Source organism: Pan troglodytes, chromosome 2, assembly GCF_028858775.2.
Source record: "Pan troglodytes isolate AG18354 chromosome 2, NHGRI_mPanTro3-v2.0_pri, whole genome shotgun sequence".
In the NCBI taxonomy this organism is placed as follows: Eukaryota; Metazoa; Chordata; class Mammalia; order Primates; family Hominidae; genus Pan; species Pan troglodytes.
This window is the reverse complement of record NC_086015.1, coordinates 196,671,597-196,690,440: the sequence shown is the minus strand read 5'-3', so window position 1 is coordinate 196,690,440 and position 18,844 is coordinate 196,671,597. Positions and strand designations below refer to the sequence as shown.

The 18,844-nt window shown below is 38.3% G+C and overlaps 1 protein-coding gene across 6 annotated transcripts in view; it reads left to right on the top strand.

The window, feature by feature from the left end:
- Nucleotides 1-18,844, top strand: part of ATP13A4 (ATPase 13A4) — a 195,055-nt gene that overhangs the window by 81,595 nt on the left and 94,616 nt on the right. For 5 of the 6 annotated variants that reach the window (XM_016942513.4, XM_063807434.1, XM_016942512.4 and 2 more), the window contains one exon: nt 10,499-10,645. In XM_016942513.4, the coding sequence (XP_016798002.2) occupies nt 10,499-10,645 (147 nt within the window). Of the gene's footprint in view, nt 1-10,498; nt 10,646-18,844 lie in introns of those variants that run through there. The other variant, XM_054681338.1, reaches the window with a different exon arrangement.

Genomic DNA, 18,844 nt, shown 5'->3' with positions numbered 1-18,844 from the left:
TACTTGTTCTATGTTCTAGCTTAGCTGATATGTGAGCCATGATACAGGTAATAGCTGAGGCATCTTCTCACAAGTTCAACTATAACTTTACTAGAGACTCTTGGAGAATAAGCTTTAAGACTTTAAGGAAGCAAGAGGTTATTGTGGAATAAGAGCAAGTGATATTGGTGATGTTGAGCTGGAGCTGTGCTTCGTTGATGCCTCGTGTCATCCTTCCTGAAGACTCACAGGATGTGCACAAAAGAAAAGTGCCTGGCACCCCACATAAGACTTCTTCATTTGATGGGTGGGGAAATGGGGCTAGGGAGGTGACACAATTTCCCCTAGCTCACGTGTGAGTGAGGGGCCTCACCAGAACTAAGTCCCATGAGTCCTGGCTCCTAGTCAAGGGCTTTTCCATTGCACTGTACTTAGACCAGGGTTCACACACTTCAATTGGCATCAGAATAATCTAGAGAGGCTATCGGAACAGCTTGCTGGGTCCCAGTCCCAGAGATTCTAGTTCATTAGCTTTGGATCGAGACCCAAGAATTTGCATTTTAACAGGTTCTCAAGTGATGCTAATGATTCTGGTAAGGGGCCATATTTAGAGAAAAACTGCTGTAACTAGTTTTCACTTCCATTTGTGAGCTCACTTGTTCACTTGGTCCTTGGGAGAGAAATAGAGACCTAGACATTTGATGTATGGCTCAGACGGTATATATTTATAATCTGAAAGAGAAGAATCCAGATTTAGTAAAGTGCTATGAGTGGCCCTCCCATACATAGCCTGAGTGCCTTTCTAGGACAGGGATAAAATTTGCTTTCTGGGGCTCAGAGCAGGGGCGTGAGTATCTATGGAAGACTCCATCTTTGGGCCCTTTTATAGATCAACCCCTCCACGCGAACTTAAGAATCTATCAGATTATTATTTTCTGGCATGAACGTAATTTAACTGTACTCTACAAGTCCATCTGTATGCCCTCAACTAGTTCTCAGAGGGTACCGCTTTTGCTACAGTAGAAACAGAACCGCGCTCTGCCTTGCAGGGTCCATCAGCTAGCTCTTCAGATCTCAGATGGTCTGCTCAGCTGAGCCGTGCTCTCTGAGGTGCTGGCAGAGTTATGGCACAGACAAGAATAAGAGGAAATGGGCAAGGAAATGGAAAAGGAAGGGAGGAAAATAGGTAAGAGGAAAATGAAGAGAGAGAAAAGAGAAAAAAATCCACTAAGAGTGAATTAAAAAGAGTGTCACTAAATGAGGAGATGATGTGTTTTGGGATTTGGAGTCAAACGTTTTGATTTCTTGTCCTAGTACTTTAGGTTTGTTACCTAACTTTTTAGGACCTCAATTTCACCACTTGTAAAATGGGGCAGTGTGAGAATGAAGGAGTCAAACGTTTTGATTTCTTGTCCTAGTACTTTAGGTTTGTTACCTAACTTTTTAGGACCTCAATTTCACCACTTGTAAAATGGGGCTAGTGTGAGAATGAAGGTCTATTGTCTATGTAAAAGGCATTTGCAAACTGTAAAATGCATTATCAAACACCACTTTGATTGTGTGTGTGTGTGTCATTGCTCAAGCCATTCCAAAAGTGTTCTATACAAAAGAGCTTGCTATGCACAAGGTGCACCCATGTCTAATGGTCTTGCTTATCTGGATGACGTGCCTTTTCCTAATCACCCACGAGCCTGGCATTCCCCTCTGGGACAACGGACACGAGGGAAGGTTTTCTGTGACTGGGAGTCTCCAGCTCTCATCCATACTCAGTCGGGTGATCTCTCCTAGTTGCGTGTAGCCAGCTTTGCAAATGGACATATACTGGAAAGACTCAAAAAAGCTTTGGTGCCCCTGGGAGCTTCGTTCCATCATCCTGCCTCTTTCTTTGCATCCCTGACAGTCTGTCAAGCCCTTGTCGAGTTTCACTGCCCCTCCACAGCTAATCAGAGCAGTCTAAGCCAGCTTCAATCTTGCCTTTTTCATCTTGATTTCAACTTTAATTTTTAATTGCCTGCTCTTGTGTGTCATTTTAAATGGATCTGCTATGCCAGAGACTCTCCAAATAAATGAGGTTCTAAATTAGTCTTTAGGTAATTAGACAAGAACTCAATTATTTCAAACATTCTTACTATCTGAGAGTTAGATAAAAATAAGCTTTGGGCACCAATAGTTTAAAAGTTTGCTGCTAGGTTATTTGCATTAAAATGACATCTTAAAAAGATTTTATTTGAATTATATTACAATAGCTGGACTGTGATGATTTTCCATTAAGGAGGTCTGGATGACTCCTACCTGAAAATGTGTTGTATATCTGTTCTTCATGTTATTAAAAATTCAGTACTTGCTATTTATCATCAATCTCACGCTGGTAAGATTACAGATCATTATCACAGATACTGATTAGGCAGTCATTTCTTGACATTAAAAAAAAAGACGGTGATGTACTGACTGAAAGTCTACAGTACACAGTTTATTTTCAGTTCTTCTTCTCTTATTAAGGACTCTGAGAGATTTTTCCAAAAGATAAGAGTAATTAGGTTTTTATTTTATAATTTTAAAAGCGGCATTCTGTTCATTATTCATCTACTTCTGATTTTTAACCAATATCAGTAGCAATGCCACGTTTCTATGCAAATGACATGATTTATATGCATTGTTTTGAATTCAGATGCTCCTGATTTTCATAGCTTCCATCTTTATTGTAATTACAAACACATTTTCCCCCTCATTGTCATTGTAGGTTACATGTTGTCAAAGACCCGTGGTGTGCAGAGGAGAACTTTGTGATGATTAGCAATGCGGCCTGACTCAAGGCACTTCCGTTTGATGTTTTAATGGGGAGTATTTTCGCTTCAGTTTCAATTAAAGATGTCAGGGCTAGGAGCGTTAGTTCAAAAACTTAGAAACTCTGCCAATCAGCCACGCAAATGTCATCTTAAAGTCTGCCAGTGTACCAGTATTCTCGTCAGGCGGCAGCACCTGTGTTCACCGGGTCGCTTACCTCCTCTCCTCCCCGCTCCTCCTCTGCAACTTGGTCTCTCACAGCCCATGTTTCCCACACCAGGACCACTTTCTACTGGAACAAGACACTGTTTTGTGCCTGCTTTTACCCATAAAGTTTCTTCTGATAATTCCTTCTCCCCTCCATTCATGCATGCATTCATTCACTTATGTTTTCAGTGAGTTAGTATTTACCACACACCAACCATGTACCAGACATTGGCCTAGGCACTGGGAATATAACTATGAGCAAAACAGATGGAAATCCTTGTCCTTACAGAGTGATTTTCTAGTGAGGAGTCAACACACACACATGCTTTCTCTTTCTCAAGTAAATGTAGAAAGTAGGTGTTGTCTCTACTTATTAAATTCTCCTCATTCCTCAGCCACATATCACCTTCTCTGTTAAGTCTTTGTTGATTCATTCTTTGCGCCAGTTCAGAAGGGAGGGAGTTCATCGCCTGTCCTGCATTAGCTCTGTGTTTTCATTTGTGACCGCTGTAGTGCTTTTTACCTTGTATTAAAATACTATTCACTTTACAGTTTATAAAGCAGTATGTCATTGATTATTTAATTCTCATAACAACCCTGGAAAATGGGCATTATCATCTCCATTTTACAGATGAGGATACAAAGAGACCAAGTGACTTTACAACCCAGTAAATATCAAAGCCAGGCTTTCCTTCCTTATGTCTCTCTCTTTTTTATACATTTGAGGAGCACACATTGTATGCCAGCCAACAGTGCTGGCTCATGGGCAAGTGTGTAAGTGTGTGTGATTAATAAAACCAGGGTTCTTGACCTCATGGAGTTAATCAGATCGCTACACAAATAAATGTAAAAATCCACCTCTTAAAAGTACTCCTTAGGAAAGGTTCATGGTTATGGTAGGATTACATAATAGAGATTTGTCCAAGTCAAAACAGTCAGGGAAGGCTTTCTGAGCACCAAAGGATAAGAGTTAAAAGGTGATGGTGGCTGCTGGGGGCAGGCACATGGAGAGTGATGCAGGTGGAGGGAATATGGGGGCAAAGAACTTAAACCTAAGACTTTCTCTAAGTCCCGAATCTTTTTTTTCTCACTGTGCTGGATTCCTTTTTGTAGCTTTTGATCCTTTAAAATTATAAGCTTTCTATTCCTGGAACTTCTCAGCTTTTTTTTTTTTTCCTGGACAGTCTAGATTATAAGCTTTTTGAAGACAGTGATTGTGGTATACATTTCATTCCCCCTGGCACCTAGCACATGGCCACAGCAGAGCTTAGTTATTTAATTTAATTTAATACGTTGAATTAAGTTGAATCTATAATAAATAGTCTCATTGTTTCTACCAGAATTTTATCTCAAGGATACTAAAGTGGAATGTCACAGTTGAGAAAGAGAATATAGCATTATGTTTCTTTCAGGTACACATTCCCACTTCTGAATCCTGCTTTCCTACCCACTCCCCAACTCAGTCCCATTTCAACCTGGTCTTTCATTAGACATCTCACCACAAATCTCTGAGATTCTGTGAGCTGGCCTCTGAGAAATGACTCAATGTTAAGATAAATCGTTTTGAGACTATTATCCTTTATAATACAGGGCCATTTATATTACGATTTAACAATTTACATATAGTTGTCTCATTTGGTCCTTACCAGTAGAGATTTTTTTTTCTCCAATTTTACAGATGGAGGCATAGAGAAATTAAACCAAATTCTCAGGGTCCCATAGCCAGAAGATGAGAGTTGAACTAGAGTTGGAACTAGAGATCTAATTATTCTCTGTCCAGTGACCAGATTCTACAGAGGCAGCATTGTGAAGTGATTTAAGAATAAACTCCAGGTTCTGAGTACCTGGATTTGATTCCCAGCACTGCTCTTGACCTTGGGCAGTGTATTTGCCTGCTAGGCTTCTATAGCAAAATACCACACACCAGGTTTTGCTGAAATAACAGAAATGTATTGTTTCATAGTTCTGGGAGCCGAAAGTCCAAGATCTAGGGCCAGCAGAGTTGGTTTCTGGTGAGGCCTCTATTCCTGGCTTGAAGAAGGCTGTCTTCTCACTGTGTCTTCATGGGGTCTTTTCTCTGTGCTCTTGCATGCCTGGTGTCTCTTCATCTCATATGGACATTAGTCCTATTGGATTAGTGTGTACCCTTATGGCCTCATTCAACATTAATTATCTTCTTAAAGGCTTTATCTCCAAATATGTTGGAGGTGAGGGGTTCAACATGAGAATTTTGAGGGGACACAACTCAATTCATAACAGGCAGGTTATTTAACCTCTTTTTGCCTCCATTTTTTTTCTGTTAACCGGGGCTGATGATAATACCTATCTCCTTGTGAGAACTAAGGATGTGATATGTGTAAAGTTCTGAAATAAAGACTGCTTGGCATGCAGGCATTCCATGGGCATTAGTCAACTTTTTACTACACACTATATCTCCAGAAGTTTCAGACAATGAACCAGCTAATCCACTGCTCCATTTCCTCTCAGAAAACAACTACAAAAATGAGCAAGCCCCAAATCCCATCCCTCCAAAAAAATGTATGCTGAGTTTGCTAGATTTCCTTGTTTTGTACACAAACATAAACATAGCCTTTGCTTTGTTAATAACCTCATTGTGTTGTCCCTCCCTCCTCTTTTTTTTTGGACAACATATACTGAGATAATAATTATTGTGAGAATTTCTCCAAAACTTAGAACTTTATGTATCTTATAACTAAATCCTATATTCTAGCCAATGTCAACTTTTTTCCAACTAAAAGACATTGGGAATATGAGGTCAGGATGTTAAGAGCATCAATGAGTCTGGCCAGGAGAGGGAAAGAGAAAGAAAAAAAATGATAGATGTAAAAATAAAAGAATTTTACCAAAGTTATGGGTCTATAAAGACAGTGCAGCATTTTAGAATAGCCTGAGAAATTTATTATTACATTATCCATAATCCTGTAGGTATTTCACATGAGCTAGAGTTCAGCCTTTTAGCATTGCAATGTATCCATCTCCAGGAGAAATTACTCATTTTCTCATGTCTCATTGGAACTTTGAAATGGGTTCTTTTTAAGGCAAGCCAGAACTACATTTTTTTGTGTAGTGAACTATACAAGAGAGGTCACAGCATTGGCCTGAACTTGAAGCGACCATTATATTGCTTTTAAATTTCAAGGGATGAGGTTCTTATTGTAAAAGGATAGAATTAGGTTAAGCAAGATGTGTTAGTCTGTTCTCACGCTGCTAATAAAGACATACCCAAAACTGGGTAATTTATAAAGGAAAGAGGTTTAATTGACTCACAGTTCAGCATGGCTGGGGAGGCCTCAGGAAACTTACAATCATGGTGGAAGGGGAAGCAAACACATCCTTCTTCACATGCCGGCAGCAAGGAGAAGTGCCAAGCAAAAGGGTGAAAGCCGCTTATAAAGCCATCAGATCTCGTGATAACTTACTCACTATCATGAGAACAGCATGAGTGTAACTGCCCCCATGATTAAATTACCCCCCACTGGGTCCCTCCCATGACATGAGGGGATTATGGGAACTACAATTCAAGAGGAGATTTGGATGGGGACACCGCCAAGCCATATCACAAGATAGCTTGCTTCATTCAAGTCTAAAAGTTTATCTGGCATTTCCAGGGTCAGAAAGTACAAAACCACAGGAAATAAAAAATGTCCAGGTTTCTCCCTCTGTTTTTCAGTCCAGGTCAAACACTGGTCCTTTGTATACATTCGACTTTTGAGATGCACTCTTGAATTTTTGTAAAACCTATTTTTTTAGAGTTCAAGGACTGATCCGGTTAATATTTTTGATAAAGAGGAGGTAAAGCCTTCTCAATGAGACCTGAGGTGTAAAAAGTCCAGATTTGCCAGGCAAGCACTTTGCATTATTTGCATTATAAACCAATTATTTAAAATGGTAGCTCCTCTGGTACATTTAAGTATTTTACAAATCATTACCTGCTTTGAAGAGAGCTGGGAAACAGACTAAAGTAGAAGAAGCCATTTACAGGCAAAGATGCTGCTTTTCCAAAAAGGAAAAATTGAGAGACTTTTAGAGTTTCCTCAAAGGGAGAATAAGTTCCTATTTACAGAAAGATCTCAGAAACAACATGCTATGAAAAATGAGGCACAGAGCCATACCATTTGTTGCCTCCCTGCTATGGGCCAAACCTTGGATCAGACACATTATGTATACTTCATTTAATCCTTCAAACATCCATGAAATTTGGTATTACCTCCATTTTCTAAATACAGAAAATTAGCTTCAGACAGTTGTAAGACAGTTTAGAGCTGGGATTTGAGTTCAGGCCTCAAACCTGTGCTCTTTCCATATTGGACAACCCCAAAATGAAAACTGAGAAGTCAATGATTTTGCCTGAAGTGACCACTTCACACTGGTGTACTTTCCTTCCATTTCCTTGCTTTTTTTCCTTAAAAAGCTGGGTGATTTGACAGAGTCCTCAACAGGGTAGTATACAAGAGAGAAGTCAGTGTCACTCCCCTACTCTAAGCAAAAGGGTCATCTAGCTGTCCTATCTTTTATTTTTTCTACTTTGTATCATACAGAATTATGTATGATACATAATTAGTAGAATTATTTTATTCTACTTTGTATCATACAGAATTATGAGTATTGGGATTGGGAGTAAATGGGGATGTTAGGAAATGAGCTTAAAGGCAAATATATCCAAGTACCTTTGATTTGGTAATATTATGAGCTATAAGAAGAGATAGGTGTATAGATGAATGTCAGTTTTTAATACACACCTAGACTAAGGCATACAGTTGGTGCACTGGATTAATATGGCCTTTGAGAACCTGGACACTTTGCTTTTCCCTCTTTAGGCATTACAGTCTGGAGGTCTGTCTGCTGCCACACAGGGCCAGAGAGTGACAGCTTGATTTCAGGAATTAGATTCTATGCTGTCAGGAGAGCAGAGATTGTGAGAAACTGGATACTATTTGTCACTTGCTACAGAATTCAAGGTGATTTTTACATGCAAGCCGTAGACACCATGGGACAACTTGTTGAAATAAAGAGGAAGGGACCAAGATTTGGAATGGAAAGATCTGGACTCAGGTCTCAGTTTTATTCCTACTACCAGTTTCAGACTGGCTTGAGCAATTCTTAGCCTTGCTGGTGGTTAGTTTTCTCATCTGCAAAATGGAGATAATTATAATACCAACACTGGAGAATTGTAAGCCTAAAATAAGATAACATAACAAAATTTCTACAAACTGCTATGTAATCATATGAAAATTATGAAACTGCTAGGTAAACATATGAAAGTTGTTAATATTATTTTAATTCACTGGAGACGATTAATAGTTGCTGTCTTCCTAATTGTCCCTACTTGGTGGCAAGAGGTCTCTGGTCTTGATGGCTCTTTTATAATTTGTGTTCTTATTTACCTACAAATTATACATTTTGTTACCAAATTTTTCATTGAAACTATGTTTTTTAGAAGTTCCAGTTCAGGCTCGACATAAAAATGGCAGTCCAATCAAATTATATTTTTTAGCAAAATGTAGAATAAAGTGGAAGGTTAGAGGGGACTCTGGAGGAGGCAAGCAGGAGTGGGGATGTGACTGTTACGTCCCTGCTCTAATAGTTACCAAGTATGTCTTTCTTTCCTTGCCAACTAAATGGGAGAATAATTAACTGTAACAATTCCATAGTGTTTTTGGCATTAAATGAAATAATACATATGTTGCATTATGTGCTTAGAACATAGTAAGTGTGAAATAAATATTGACTATTATTAGAAATGGAAAGTTCTTACTTAAAAACTGCTTTGATAAAGTCAAAAGCAAAGCTATATAATGCTGAACTGCGTCAAGGTTTGTTCAAGAGAGTTGGTTGCCTACTCTACCATACCTAGACCATGTCTGTCATCAGATCAGTGACTTAGTCACTGAAAATTTAGCTCCCTTCCACCATTCTTAGGCTCATCATTCTCAACTCCATACAATTTGATTTGAATTGATTTAGTCACCTGTTTTTTTAAATCCACAGTGTAACAGCCAATTACACTGGCTTTTAAAATTGATTAATTAATATTCCAATTTCTATTAAGGTTATTTTCCCCTCTTGTTGGCTTCCTTCCCTTCTTCATCTCTCTTTCTGTCTCTCTCTCTCTCTCTCTCACACACACACACACACACACACACACACGCATGCACACAGAACCTGTGCTAAGCCTGGCTGAAGTGCAGACATGCATCATACACAGTTCCTACCCACAGTCCAAGAGAAGTGGTAAGGTGGATAGGCAAAGGGTAAAATGTGGTAGGAATCTTGAGTATCCTGATGATTTAGAGGAGAGATCACCCAGAGTAATTAGGGAGGTTCTCAGGACATGAACTCTGAGCTGGACCCTGAAGGATGGTAGAATCCAGCCATGTAAAGACTTAAGGAGAAGAGAGAAGAATGTGTACTACAGGCTAAGGAAGCAGCAGGAGCAAAGGCATACAGACAGTCTTCTCTTCGGAGGATGAATGTAAGAGATTAGCTACAATGATTGTATCTTCCCCTCTCTGCCTTTTGCAGAGTCAGCTAGGGCACTCTTCATAGCAAAAATGGGTGTGGTGGTGGAGACAATTTCCAGCGCTGACCTACATTTCCCAAGCATCAAATTTTTCCCATGTTTGACTTTTTCTGTTATACTTCTTGAATCCTGAGGTTTGTCAGTCATCTGAGTGGGTTTTATGTTTAGTATTTTTTCTATTCAGATAATAACCACTGTCAAATCGGTCTCTAAGGGACCATTGTGGTATCTGTTTCTCAATCCTGTGCTTCTCCCTCTAATTTTACTCTGTGTGAAGTAATCAGTGAACTGCAAGTGGAAGCAGTTTTAATTAGGGTCATGCAATAAGGTGCCTTCTTCAACCCCACCTGTGCTAACATCTTGGCAATTACCTTGGGCAGGTTCAGTCCATGGATTCAGTTGTTTTCTTCCATTCTTCAGACTCTGACTGAGCAGGTCTCAGTGCTCCACATGAATGGGAGATAAGGAACAATAAAACGTGGTCCCTACATTCCAGGTAGTCTAGAAGAACTAAAAAAAAGTGATTAAGAGCACAAGAGAGGGACACTTAACATTTTTTTGGAGTTAACGAAGTGACAGTTCCCACCCCCCCTCCCCCCGGTGGAAGGGTGTTAATGAGGCTGTTCTGTAGGAGGTGGAATTTGAGTTAAGCCTTGAAAGATGGGGATGGTCATCAGGTCATGGGCTGAAAGGTGGTTGAAAGGTGATGCAGTGAACTAGTTCTTACCTGCGAATGAGCCTCCTGATTCTCAAGCTTTGTTATGTGTCAGTGCCTCATCTTCATATACAGATTCCTCAGTCAGTGATGACAGGTCTTTCTCCCTCAAGGTTCTAGATCCATCATCTTTCAGAGACAAACCGTTCTGTCTAGAATGTTCACTAACGCCAAACACTTACAGAATTATGTTAAAATGATGTTTCTCAGGTTGAATTGTAGCCTGCTGACCTCTCTTAACTTCTTGGGGGTTTTGATGTCTATCTCCTCAGGATGAATTCCAAATTTACTCTTGGAAAAAGGTAATATGGATCTACCTATCAGCATTAAACAGCGCATTTGGTCTCACTCCTGACCACCCTCTCATGACAGATGAGGAGTATATCATAAATAGAGCCATAAGAAAGCCAGACCTAAAGGTAAGTAAACTTATGGCTACTGCTGATGTCAGAGAGATTTAATCTTTTTTCCCCTCAAGTATAAAGTTAAATGTAGCTCCTCTACTGTGCCAATCCTCATTTGATAGTGTATATTTAAAATGTGAACTTTGGAGCCAGACAGTCCAAATCTCAGCTTGCTCCTTCTAAATAGTGCAACCATTGATCTTAACTCTGCTGAGCCTGTTTTCTCATCTACAAAATGATGATAATAATGTCTATTTCTAATATTAATTGATAAAATTCAATACATTTAGAAATACAAAGATTAAAGTAGTTCCAGGTATATAGCAGATGCTCAATACATGCTCGCTCTATTTTCTTTTCCTTTTGTTAGAGGTAGGATCTCACTATGCTGCCCAGGCTGGAGTGCAGTGGCTATTCACAGGTGCATGATTATAATACACTACAGCCTCAAACTCCTGGGCTCAAGTGATCCTCCTGCCTCGGCCTCCCTAGTGGCTGGGATTGCAGGCATGTACCGCCTAGCCCAGCTCTTACATATTAGCTCTAATAGTATCGTTCCCCATATTACAATCTATGTAACAGGGTTAATCTTATAGTAAAAGTAATCACCCAGGAATATCCCAGGAGGTTTGCTTATGCCTACAAAAATGACCTTATTTGAATTCTTGTCATTCAAATGTATTTGGGTTGCTCCCTCTTCACCCTATTAAATTAGTTCTGCTTGGATTATGACTAGTTAACATTCATATTAAAAACATTTTATAAGACAGAATGTTTTGTCTTACATTTATGTATGTCAGCTGTTTAAATTAGTTTTATGAGCTCAAGTTCAGTTATTTAAAGTAATAAAAGTAAATTACGAGCAATTTTCCTATTGTCAATTGTTATCACCCAGTTGTCTTTTTTTTTTTTTTTTTTTTAAATGGAGTTTCACTCTTGTTGCCCAGGGTGGAGTGCAATGGCGCTGTCTTGGCTCACTGCAACCTCCACCTCCCGGGTTCAAGCAATTCTCCTGCCTCAGCCTCCCAAGTAGCTGGGAATACAGGCACCTGCTACCACACCCAGCTAATTTTTGTGTTTTTAGTAGAGACGGAATTTCACCATGTTGGCCAGGCTGGTCTTGAACTCCTGACCTCAGGTGGTCCACCAACCTCAGCCTCCCAAAGTGCTGGGATTATAGGGGTGTGCCACTGCACCCCACCCACTCAGTTGTCTTAGCTGCCCAAATAAACAAAAACAAAGGAGGTCAAGTACCTCCAAATAATAGTTTCCCTAATCTGTTAGATGTCCATTCACCTGGAGAAGTAAGCTTCCCAGATAGCCTATGTTCTCATAGTTTTATTGCTCTGAAATTCTAGCATCTTTAATAGCATCAAATAAATAAGTGGACAGATAAATGAAGAAATGGCCAAGTCAACACACAGAATTGTAGGAGGGGCAGGGGTCTTGAAATGGAAAGTTGTGATAGGTGTACTATCTTCATTTACCAGCTATGGCATAGGCAGTTTGGTTAGTTACTGCCTCTCTGGTCTTGAGTTTCTTATTTATAAAATTAAAGTAATACCCCTTCTTTGCCTTTCTCAGGGCTGTTATGAACATACAATGAGACGATGGATATTAAGGTCATTTGTGAACTTCAATGAGCTATGCTAGTAACAAAACTTTCCTTAAAGTCAGAGGAGCTGTCATGGGCTCAGCCTTGATGACAATAACAACATTACCAAGAGGGCAACCATTTAGGGGCATTTAAAGGAGGGGTCCCCAATCCCCAGCCACCGATTGGTGCCCTGTCCATGGCCTGTTAGGAAGCAGGCCACACAGCAGGAGGTGAGCTGCCGGCAAGCCGGCGAGCATTACCTCCTGAGTTCTGCCTCCTGTCAGGTCAGCAGCAGCATGAGATTCTCATAGGAGTGAAATCCTTAATATTGTGAACTGCGCATGTGAGGGATCTAGGTTACAGTGCTCCTTATGAGAATCTAATGATTGCCTGATGATCCGAAACCATCACCGCATCCCCAAGATTCGTGAAAAAATTCTCTTCCACAAAACCGGTCCTTGGTGCCAAAAAAGGTTGGAGATCGCTGGTTTAAAGGAAGTCTGAAGACTACAGCAAAGAACTATGTCAGGTTTGGAAACAGGCTAAGAGGAGATGCTAAGGACCATCTTGCAGGATTGCAGGCAAAGCTAACACCCAGTGCTTAACCTGTTAAACAGGATGCTCTTATAACATGTTCTAACAAGAAATTACAAGCAGAAAGCCCGGGGAGAGGAAATCTTCCTTATTCCTGAGCAGAAAGATGAAATTCACCCCGCAGCAGATACTTGGTTTCCTAATTGCTGTTTCCTGGTCTGAATTTCCAGGAAATAGGCAAATAAACCTCATCTCTTGCAAATATTGTACTTAACATCCTCTTACCAGCTTCCAGAGACTCTGAGAGTGATGGGGGAAGCAGATAAACTCCTGGCAGAGATGTTTTCTCCTGGGGGAATCTCAAATATGCTCAAAAGGTCTAGGATGGAGCCATTCTTCTCACTCTGTGAGGAATGGCTTAAGAAATTGTCAGAAGATAATGGAATTTTCTATTTTCTGGCCTGAGGTAAAACTTATCAGTAGCCTCTTTATTTCTCCTTATTGCTGCCTTCATCTACAGATGTTTCATGTCTATTATGTTTTATACATTTTTCAACCTCAGTGTGTGGTTTCTGCCTCTTGATAAGAGGTTCTCGAACTGATCAGGGGCCTCACATTGGAACCACAATTTGTCCTTTAAAATATTTCTAACACAGATTTTTGCATTTATATAATTGATAAGTAGATAGCCATCACTTTATACAGCTTGAATCCTGAAGTCAATGGATTTTCAGATTTTCCTTTGGGACTAGCTTGAATATGATATCCTTTGAGAGACTGAACTCTGGAGCCAGATGGGCTGGAGTTCAAATTCCTGGCAAGTTACTTAAGCAAAATGAACTTCAGGCACAAAGTGAAGAGGAAAATAATATCTGCCCTACCACAGGATGATGGAAAAGACTAAACATAACATGTGAAAAGTCCTAACATGCCCAAAAAATAGTAGCTGTGATTACAGTCCTGCTCTATTTGCAAAATTGCAAAGAATACTGAAGAGAAAAGTAAATTGTGAGGCAAGATGCTTGAGATTCCAGCATGTGTCATGATGGCTAACACACCCTAGAGCCTGTCATTTACAAATATTTCCTTTGCAGATTGTGAAATCTGCAAATTAGAGAGAGATTGTGTGTCATTCCTACTGGCAATTCATTCTAAATCGGCAATAAGATATGCTTTTTAAATGCATTATGTTTCAATCAACCTTGCTGAAATAAATCCATTCTGTAAAATAAAAAAACTACAGCATTTTACATGCTATTTGGTAACTTTGAATGTCTGTGTGTGTGTGTTTGCACGCGTGCACATGTGTACCTGTACATACACCTATTGCATAGAGTTAGCATTCATTTTTGGTAACCTAGACCTTGGAGCTAAGGGATTTAAACTGCATTTCTAGTTGGTACGGTTTTACAAAGCTTTCATTCATTTATTTAATAAAAAATGTATTGAGCACTTATTTTGTGCCAGCTATATGGTCTTTCCAGTTGTAAAATGTATCTAATGGTTATAATGACTATAATATTCTTGCACATAGAATACCTAGAGAGAAGCTGAGGTAGAATATAGACATAATCTGCCCAATTGTCTAAATTTATTCATGGGGAAACTGAAGCACAGGAAAATTTAGTTGAAGTTCTCAAATAGGAATCTAGCAGAGTAGCTACAAAAGGAAGCTCTAGACACTGTTGGCTGCACATTAAAATTACCTGAGGAAAATTATAAATATTATGCCCAGAATGCACTGCAGACAAATTAAATCAGAATCCTTAAGGGTGGGGCCAGACAGCAGTCTTTTTCAAAGCTCCCCAGATGATTCCAATGAGCAGCCTGAGAGTATAATAACCATTGCTCTGTGACAATATGGCAGTCTCGCTGTTTCTTTTTGTGTTCAGTTAGGTCATCAGTTCACGGAAATTCACATTCACATATGAACTTGCTTAAAGAATCAGAAGCAAGAACACACAATTGTCATAAGCGTCACCCTTCCCTTTACTCCCACTGCCAACAGTCTCAGACCCTCACTTCCTTTTTTTTTTGTAATAACCTCCTCTTTGTTCTTTAGTATTTGCTGCCAGCCTAATCTTTTTCAGTATTTTAGTATCTTTTTCTTTTTTTTTTTTTTACTGGTTTAATCTGGCTACCAGGATTTTTAAAATTTTGTTTTTAATTGACAAATAATAATTGTACATATTTATGTGGTACAGTGTGGTATTTTGATACATGTATACATTATGTATAAATCAAATTCGTATATTTGCATATCTGTCACCTCATAGGTTTATCACTTCTTTGTGGTGATAATATTCAAAATCCTGTCTTCTAGCTATTTTGGAATATACAATACAGTATTATTAAACATAGTCACCCTGCTCTGCAAAAGAACAACAGAATTTATTCCTTCTATCTAACTATAACTTTGTACTGTTGACCAATCTTCCTCTATCCCTTTGTCTATGCTATTCCCCCCAACCTCGGATAGCCAATATTCTACCCTCTACTTCTATGACATCAGCTTTTTTAGATTTCACAAATGAGTAAGATCCTACAGTATTTGCCTTATTGTGTCTTGTTTATTTCATTTCACATCTCTTCAAAGTTCATCCACATTGTCAAAATTGACAGAATTTCCTTCTTTTTAGGGCCAAATAACATTCCACAAAGAAAATGTACATGTACATTTTCTTTATCCATTCATCCATTGATAGACCCTTAGGTTAATTCCATATCTTGGCTATTGTGAATAGTACTGCAATAAACACGAGAGTGCAGATATTTATTTGACATACTGATTTCTTTTCTTTTAGATATATACCTATTATTAGAATTGTGGGATCATATGATAGTTTATTTTTAATTTTATAAGGAACCTGTATACTGTTTTTCATAATGGCTGTAGTAATTTATAGTCCCACTAACAGTGTACAAGAGTTTCATCTCTTTATATCCTTGCTAGCATTTGTCATTTTTCTGTCTTTTGGTAATAGCATTCTAACTGGAGTGAGGTGATAGCTCACTGTGGTTTTGACGTGCATTTCCCTGATGATTAGTGATGTTGAGCATGTTTTCATTTATCTGTGAGCCATTTGTGTGTCTTCTTTTGAAAAATGTCTGTTTAGGTCTTTTGCCCATTTTCTATCAAATAGTTGTTTTGTTGCTCTTGAGTTTTTTGAGTTCCTTATGTATTCTGGATATTAACCCCTTGTCAGATGCACAGTTCGCAAATATTTTCTTCCATTCTGTAGGTTGTCTTTTCACTTGGTTAGTTATTTCCTTTGCTGTATAGAAACTTTTAGCTTGATGTAATTTCATTTGCCTATTTTTGTTTTGGGGTAGCTTGCACTTTTTGGGTCTTATCCAAAAAATCCTTGCCCAGACCAATGTCATGAAACGTTTCCCCTATATTTTCTTTTAGTAGTTTTATCATTTCCCATCTTCCATTTAAGTCTTTAATCTATTTCAAGTTGAGTTTTGTGTATGCTAAGATACAGGGGTCTAGCTTCATTCTTCTGCATGTGGATTGCCAGGTTTCTCAGTTTTATTTATTTATTTATTTATTTATTTATTTATGTATTTTGAGACAGAGTCGTGCCCTGTCTCCCAGGCTGGGGTGCAGTGGCACGATCTCGGCTTACTGCAACCTCGGCCTCCCAGGTCCAAGCGATTCTCCTACCTCAGCCTCCTGAGCAGCTGGGATTACAGGCACCCACCACCATGCCCAGCTAACTTTTGTACTTTTAGTAGAGACATGGTTTTGCTATGTTGGCCAGGCTGGTCTCAAACTCCTGACCTCAAGTGATCCATCTGTCTCAGTGTCCCAAAGTGCTGGGATTACAGGCATGAGCCACTATGCCTCAGGGCCTATCTTAGCATTGTTTATTAAGGAGACTATCCTTTATCCATTGCGTGTTCTTGGCGCCTTTGTTGAAAACTAGTTGGCTGCAAGTGTGTGAATTCGTTTCTGTTTTCTCTATGTGGTTCCATTGGTCTATATGTCTATTTCTCTGCCAGCACCATGCTGTTTTAGTTACTATCGCTTTGTAGTGAAATTTGAAGTCAGATAGTATGATGCCTTTAGCTTTGCTCTTTTTGCTCTATTTGCTTTGGGTATCCAGGGTCTTTTGTGGTTTCATACAAATTTTAGGATTGTTTTTTCTATTCCTGTGAAGAATATCACTGGTATTTTGATAGAAATTGAATTGAATCTGTACATTGCTTTTGATAGCATGGGCATTGTTAATAAGATTAGTTCTTTCAATCCATGAGAATGGAATATCTTTTCAATTATTTTTGTCTTCTTCAATTTCTTGCAATAATGTTTTGTAGATTTCAGTGTAGAGATTTTTCAAGACCTTGGTTAAATTTATTCCTATGTATTTTATTATTTTTTTGTAGCCATTGCCAATGGGATAGCTTCTTGATTTCTTTTTCAGATAGTTTGCTATTAGTGTATAGAAATGCTGCTGATTTTTATACATTGATTTTGTATTCTGTAACTCTACTGAATTTGTTTATTAGTTTTTTTTAGTGGAGGCTTTAGGACGTTCTATATATGATATCATGTAATCTGCAAAAAGGGGCAATTTAAGTTCTTTTCCAATTTTGATGCCTTTTACTTCTTTCTCTTGCCTAATTGCTCTGGCTAGGACTTCCTGTAGTATGTTGAATAAAAATGATGAAAACAGGCATTCCTGTCTTGTTCTAGGTCTTAGAGGAAAAACTTTCAATATTTTCCAATTTTGTATGATATTAGCTGTTGATTTGCATGGCTTTTATTGTGTTGAGGTGCGTTCCTTCTATATCTATTTTGTTGAGTTTTTAACATGAAAGGATGTTGAATTTTGTCAAATGCTTTTCTGTATTTGTTCAAATGATCATATGGTGTTTGTGTTTCATTCTGTTAATGTGATATTTTATGTTTATTCATTTGCATGTGTTGAATCATCCTTGTATCCTGGGATGAATTCCACTTGATCATGGTGAATGATCTTTTTAATGTGCTGTTAACTTTAATTTTGTTGACAATTTTTGCTTCTAGGTTTGTCAGGAATATTGACATATGATTTTCTTTTTTGTTGTGCCCTTGTCTAGTTTTGTTATCAGGGTGGTGCATATCACCTGATGCATATTAATTTGGAAATATTTTCCTCTCTTCAATTTTCTGGAATAGTCTGAGTAGAATTGGTATTCTTCTTTCAATGTTTAGTAGAATTCAGCAGTGAAGCCATCAGGTACTGAGCTTTTCTTTGATGCAAGACTTTTTATCACTGATTCAATCTCATTGCTAATTCATCTGTTCACATTTTGTATTTCTTCATGATTCAATCTTGGTAGCTTACATGTGTCCAGGAATTTTTCCATTTCTTCTAGATTTATCAAACTTGTTGGCATATAATTGTTTATAATAATCTCCTAGGGTCTTTTTTAATTCCTTTGTTATCACTTGTAATGTCTCTTTTTTCATTTCTGACTTTATTTGAGTCTTCCCTTTTTTTCTTTAGTCTGACTAAACATTTGTTAATTTTGTTTATCTTTTAAAAAATCCAGCTCTTTGGGTTTTTTGACCTTTTGTTGTCTCGTTTTATTTACCTGTGTTCTGATCTTTATTATTTCCTTCTTTCTATTAATTTTGGATTTAGTTTGTTCTCATTTTTCCTGACGTGCAATGTTAGATTGTGTATTTGAGATCATTCTTTTTTGTATATAGGTGTTTACTGCTATACATTGTCCTCTTAGAACTGCTTTTTCTGTATCCCATAGGTTTTTGGTAAGCTGTGTTTTCATTTTCACTTGTCTCAAGAAATTTTGAATGTCTCTTTTAATTTCTTTGTTGACCAATTGGTTGTTCAGGAGCATGTTGTTTAATTTGTATGTATTTGCAGAGTTTCCGAAGTTTTTCTTGCTTTCTTAGTGATTTCTACTTTTATACTACTATAGTCAGAAAAAAATACTTGATATGATTTTAAAATTTGTTAAGACTTTTTTGTGACCTAATGTATAATCTATTCTGGAGACTGTTCCATGAGCAGTTGAGAAGAATGTATATTCTGCAGCTGTTGAGTGGAATGTTCTGTAAGTGTCTATTA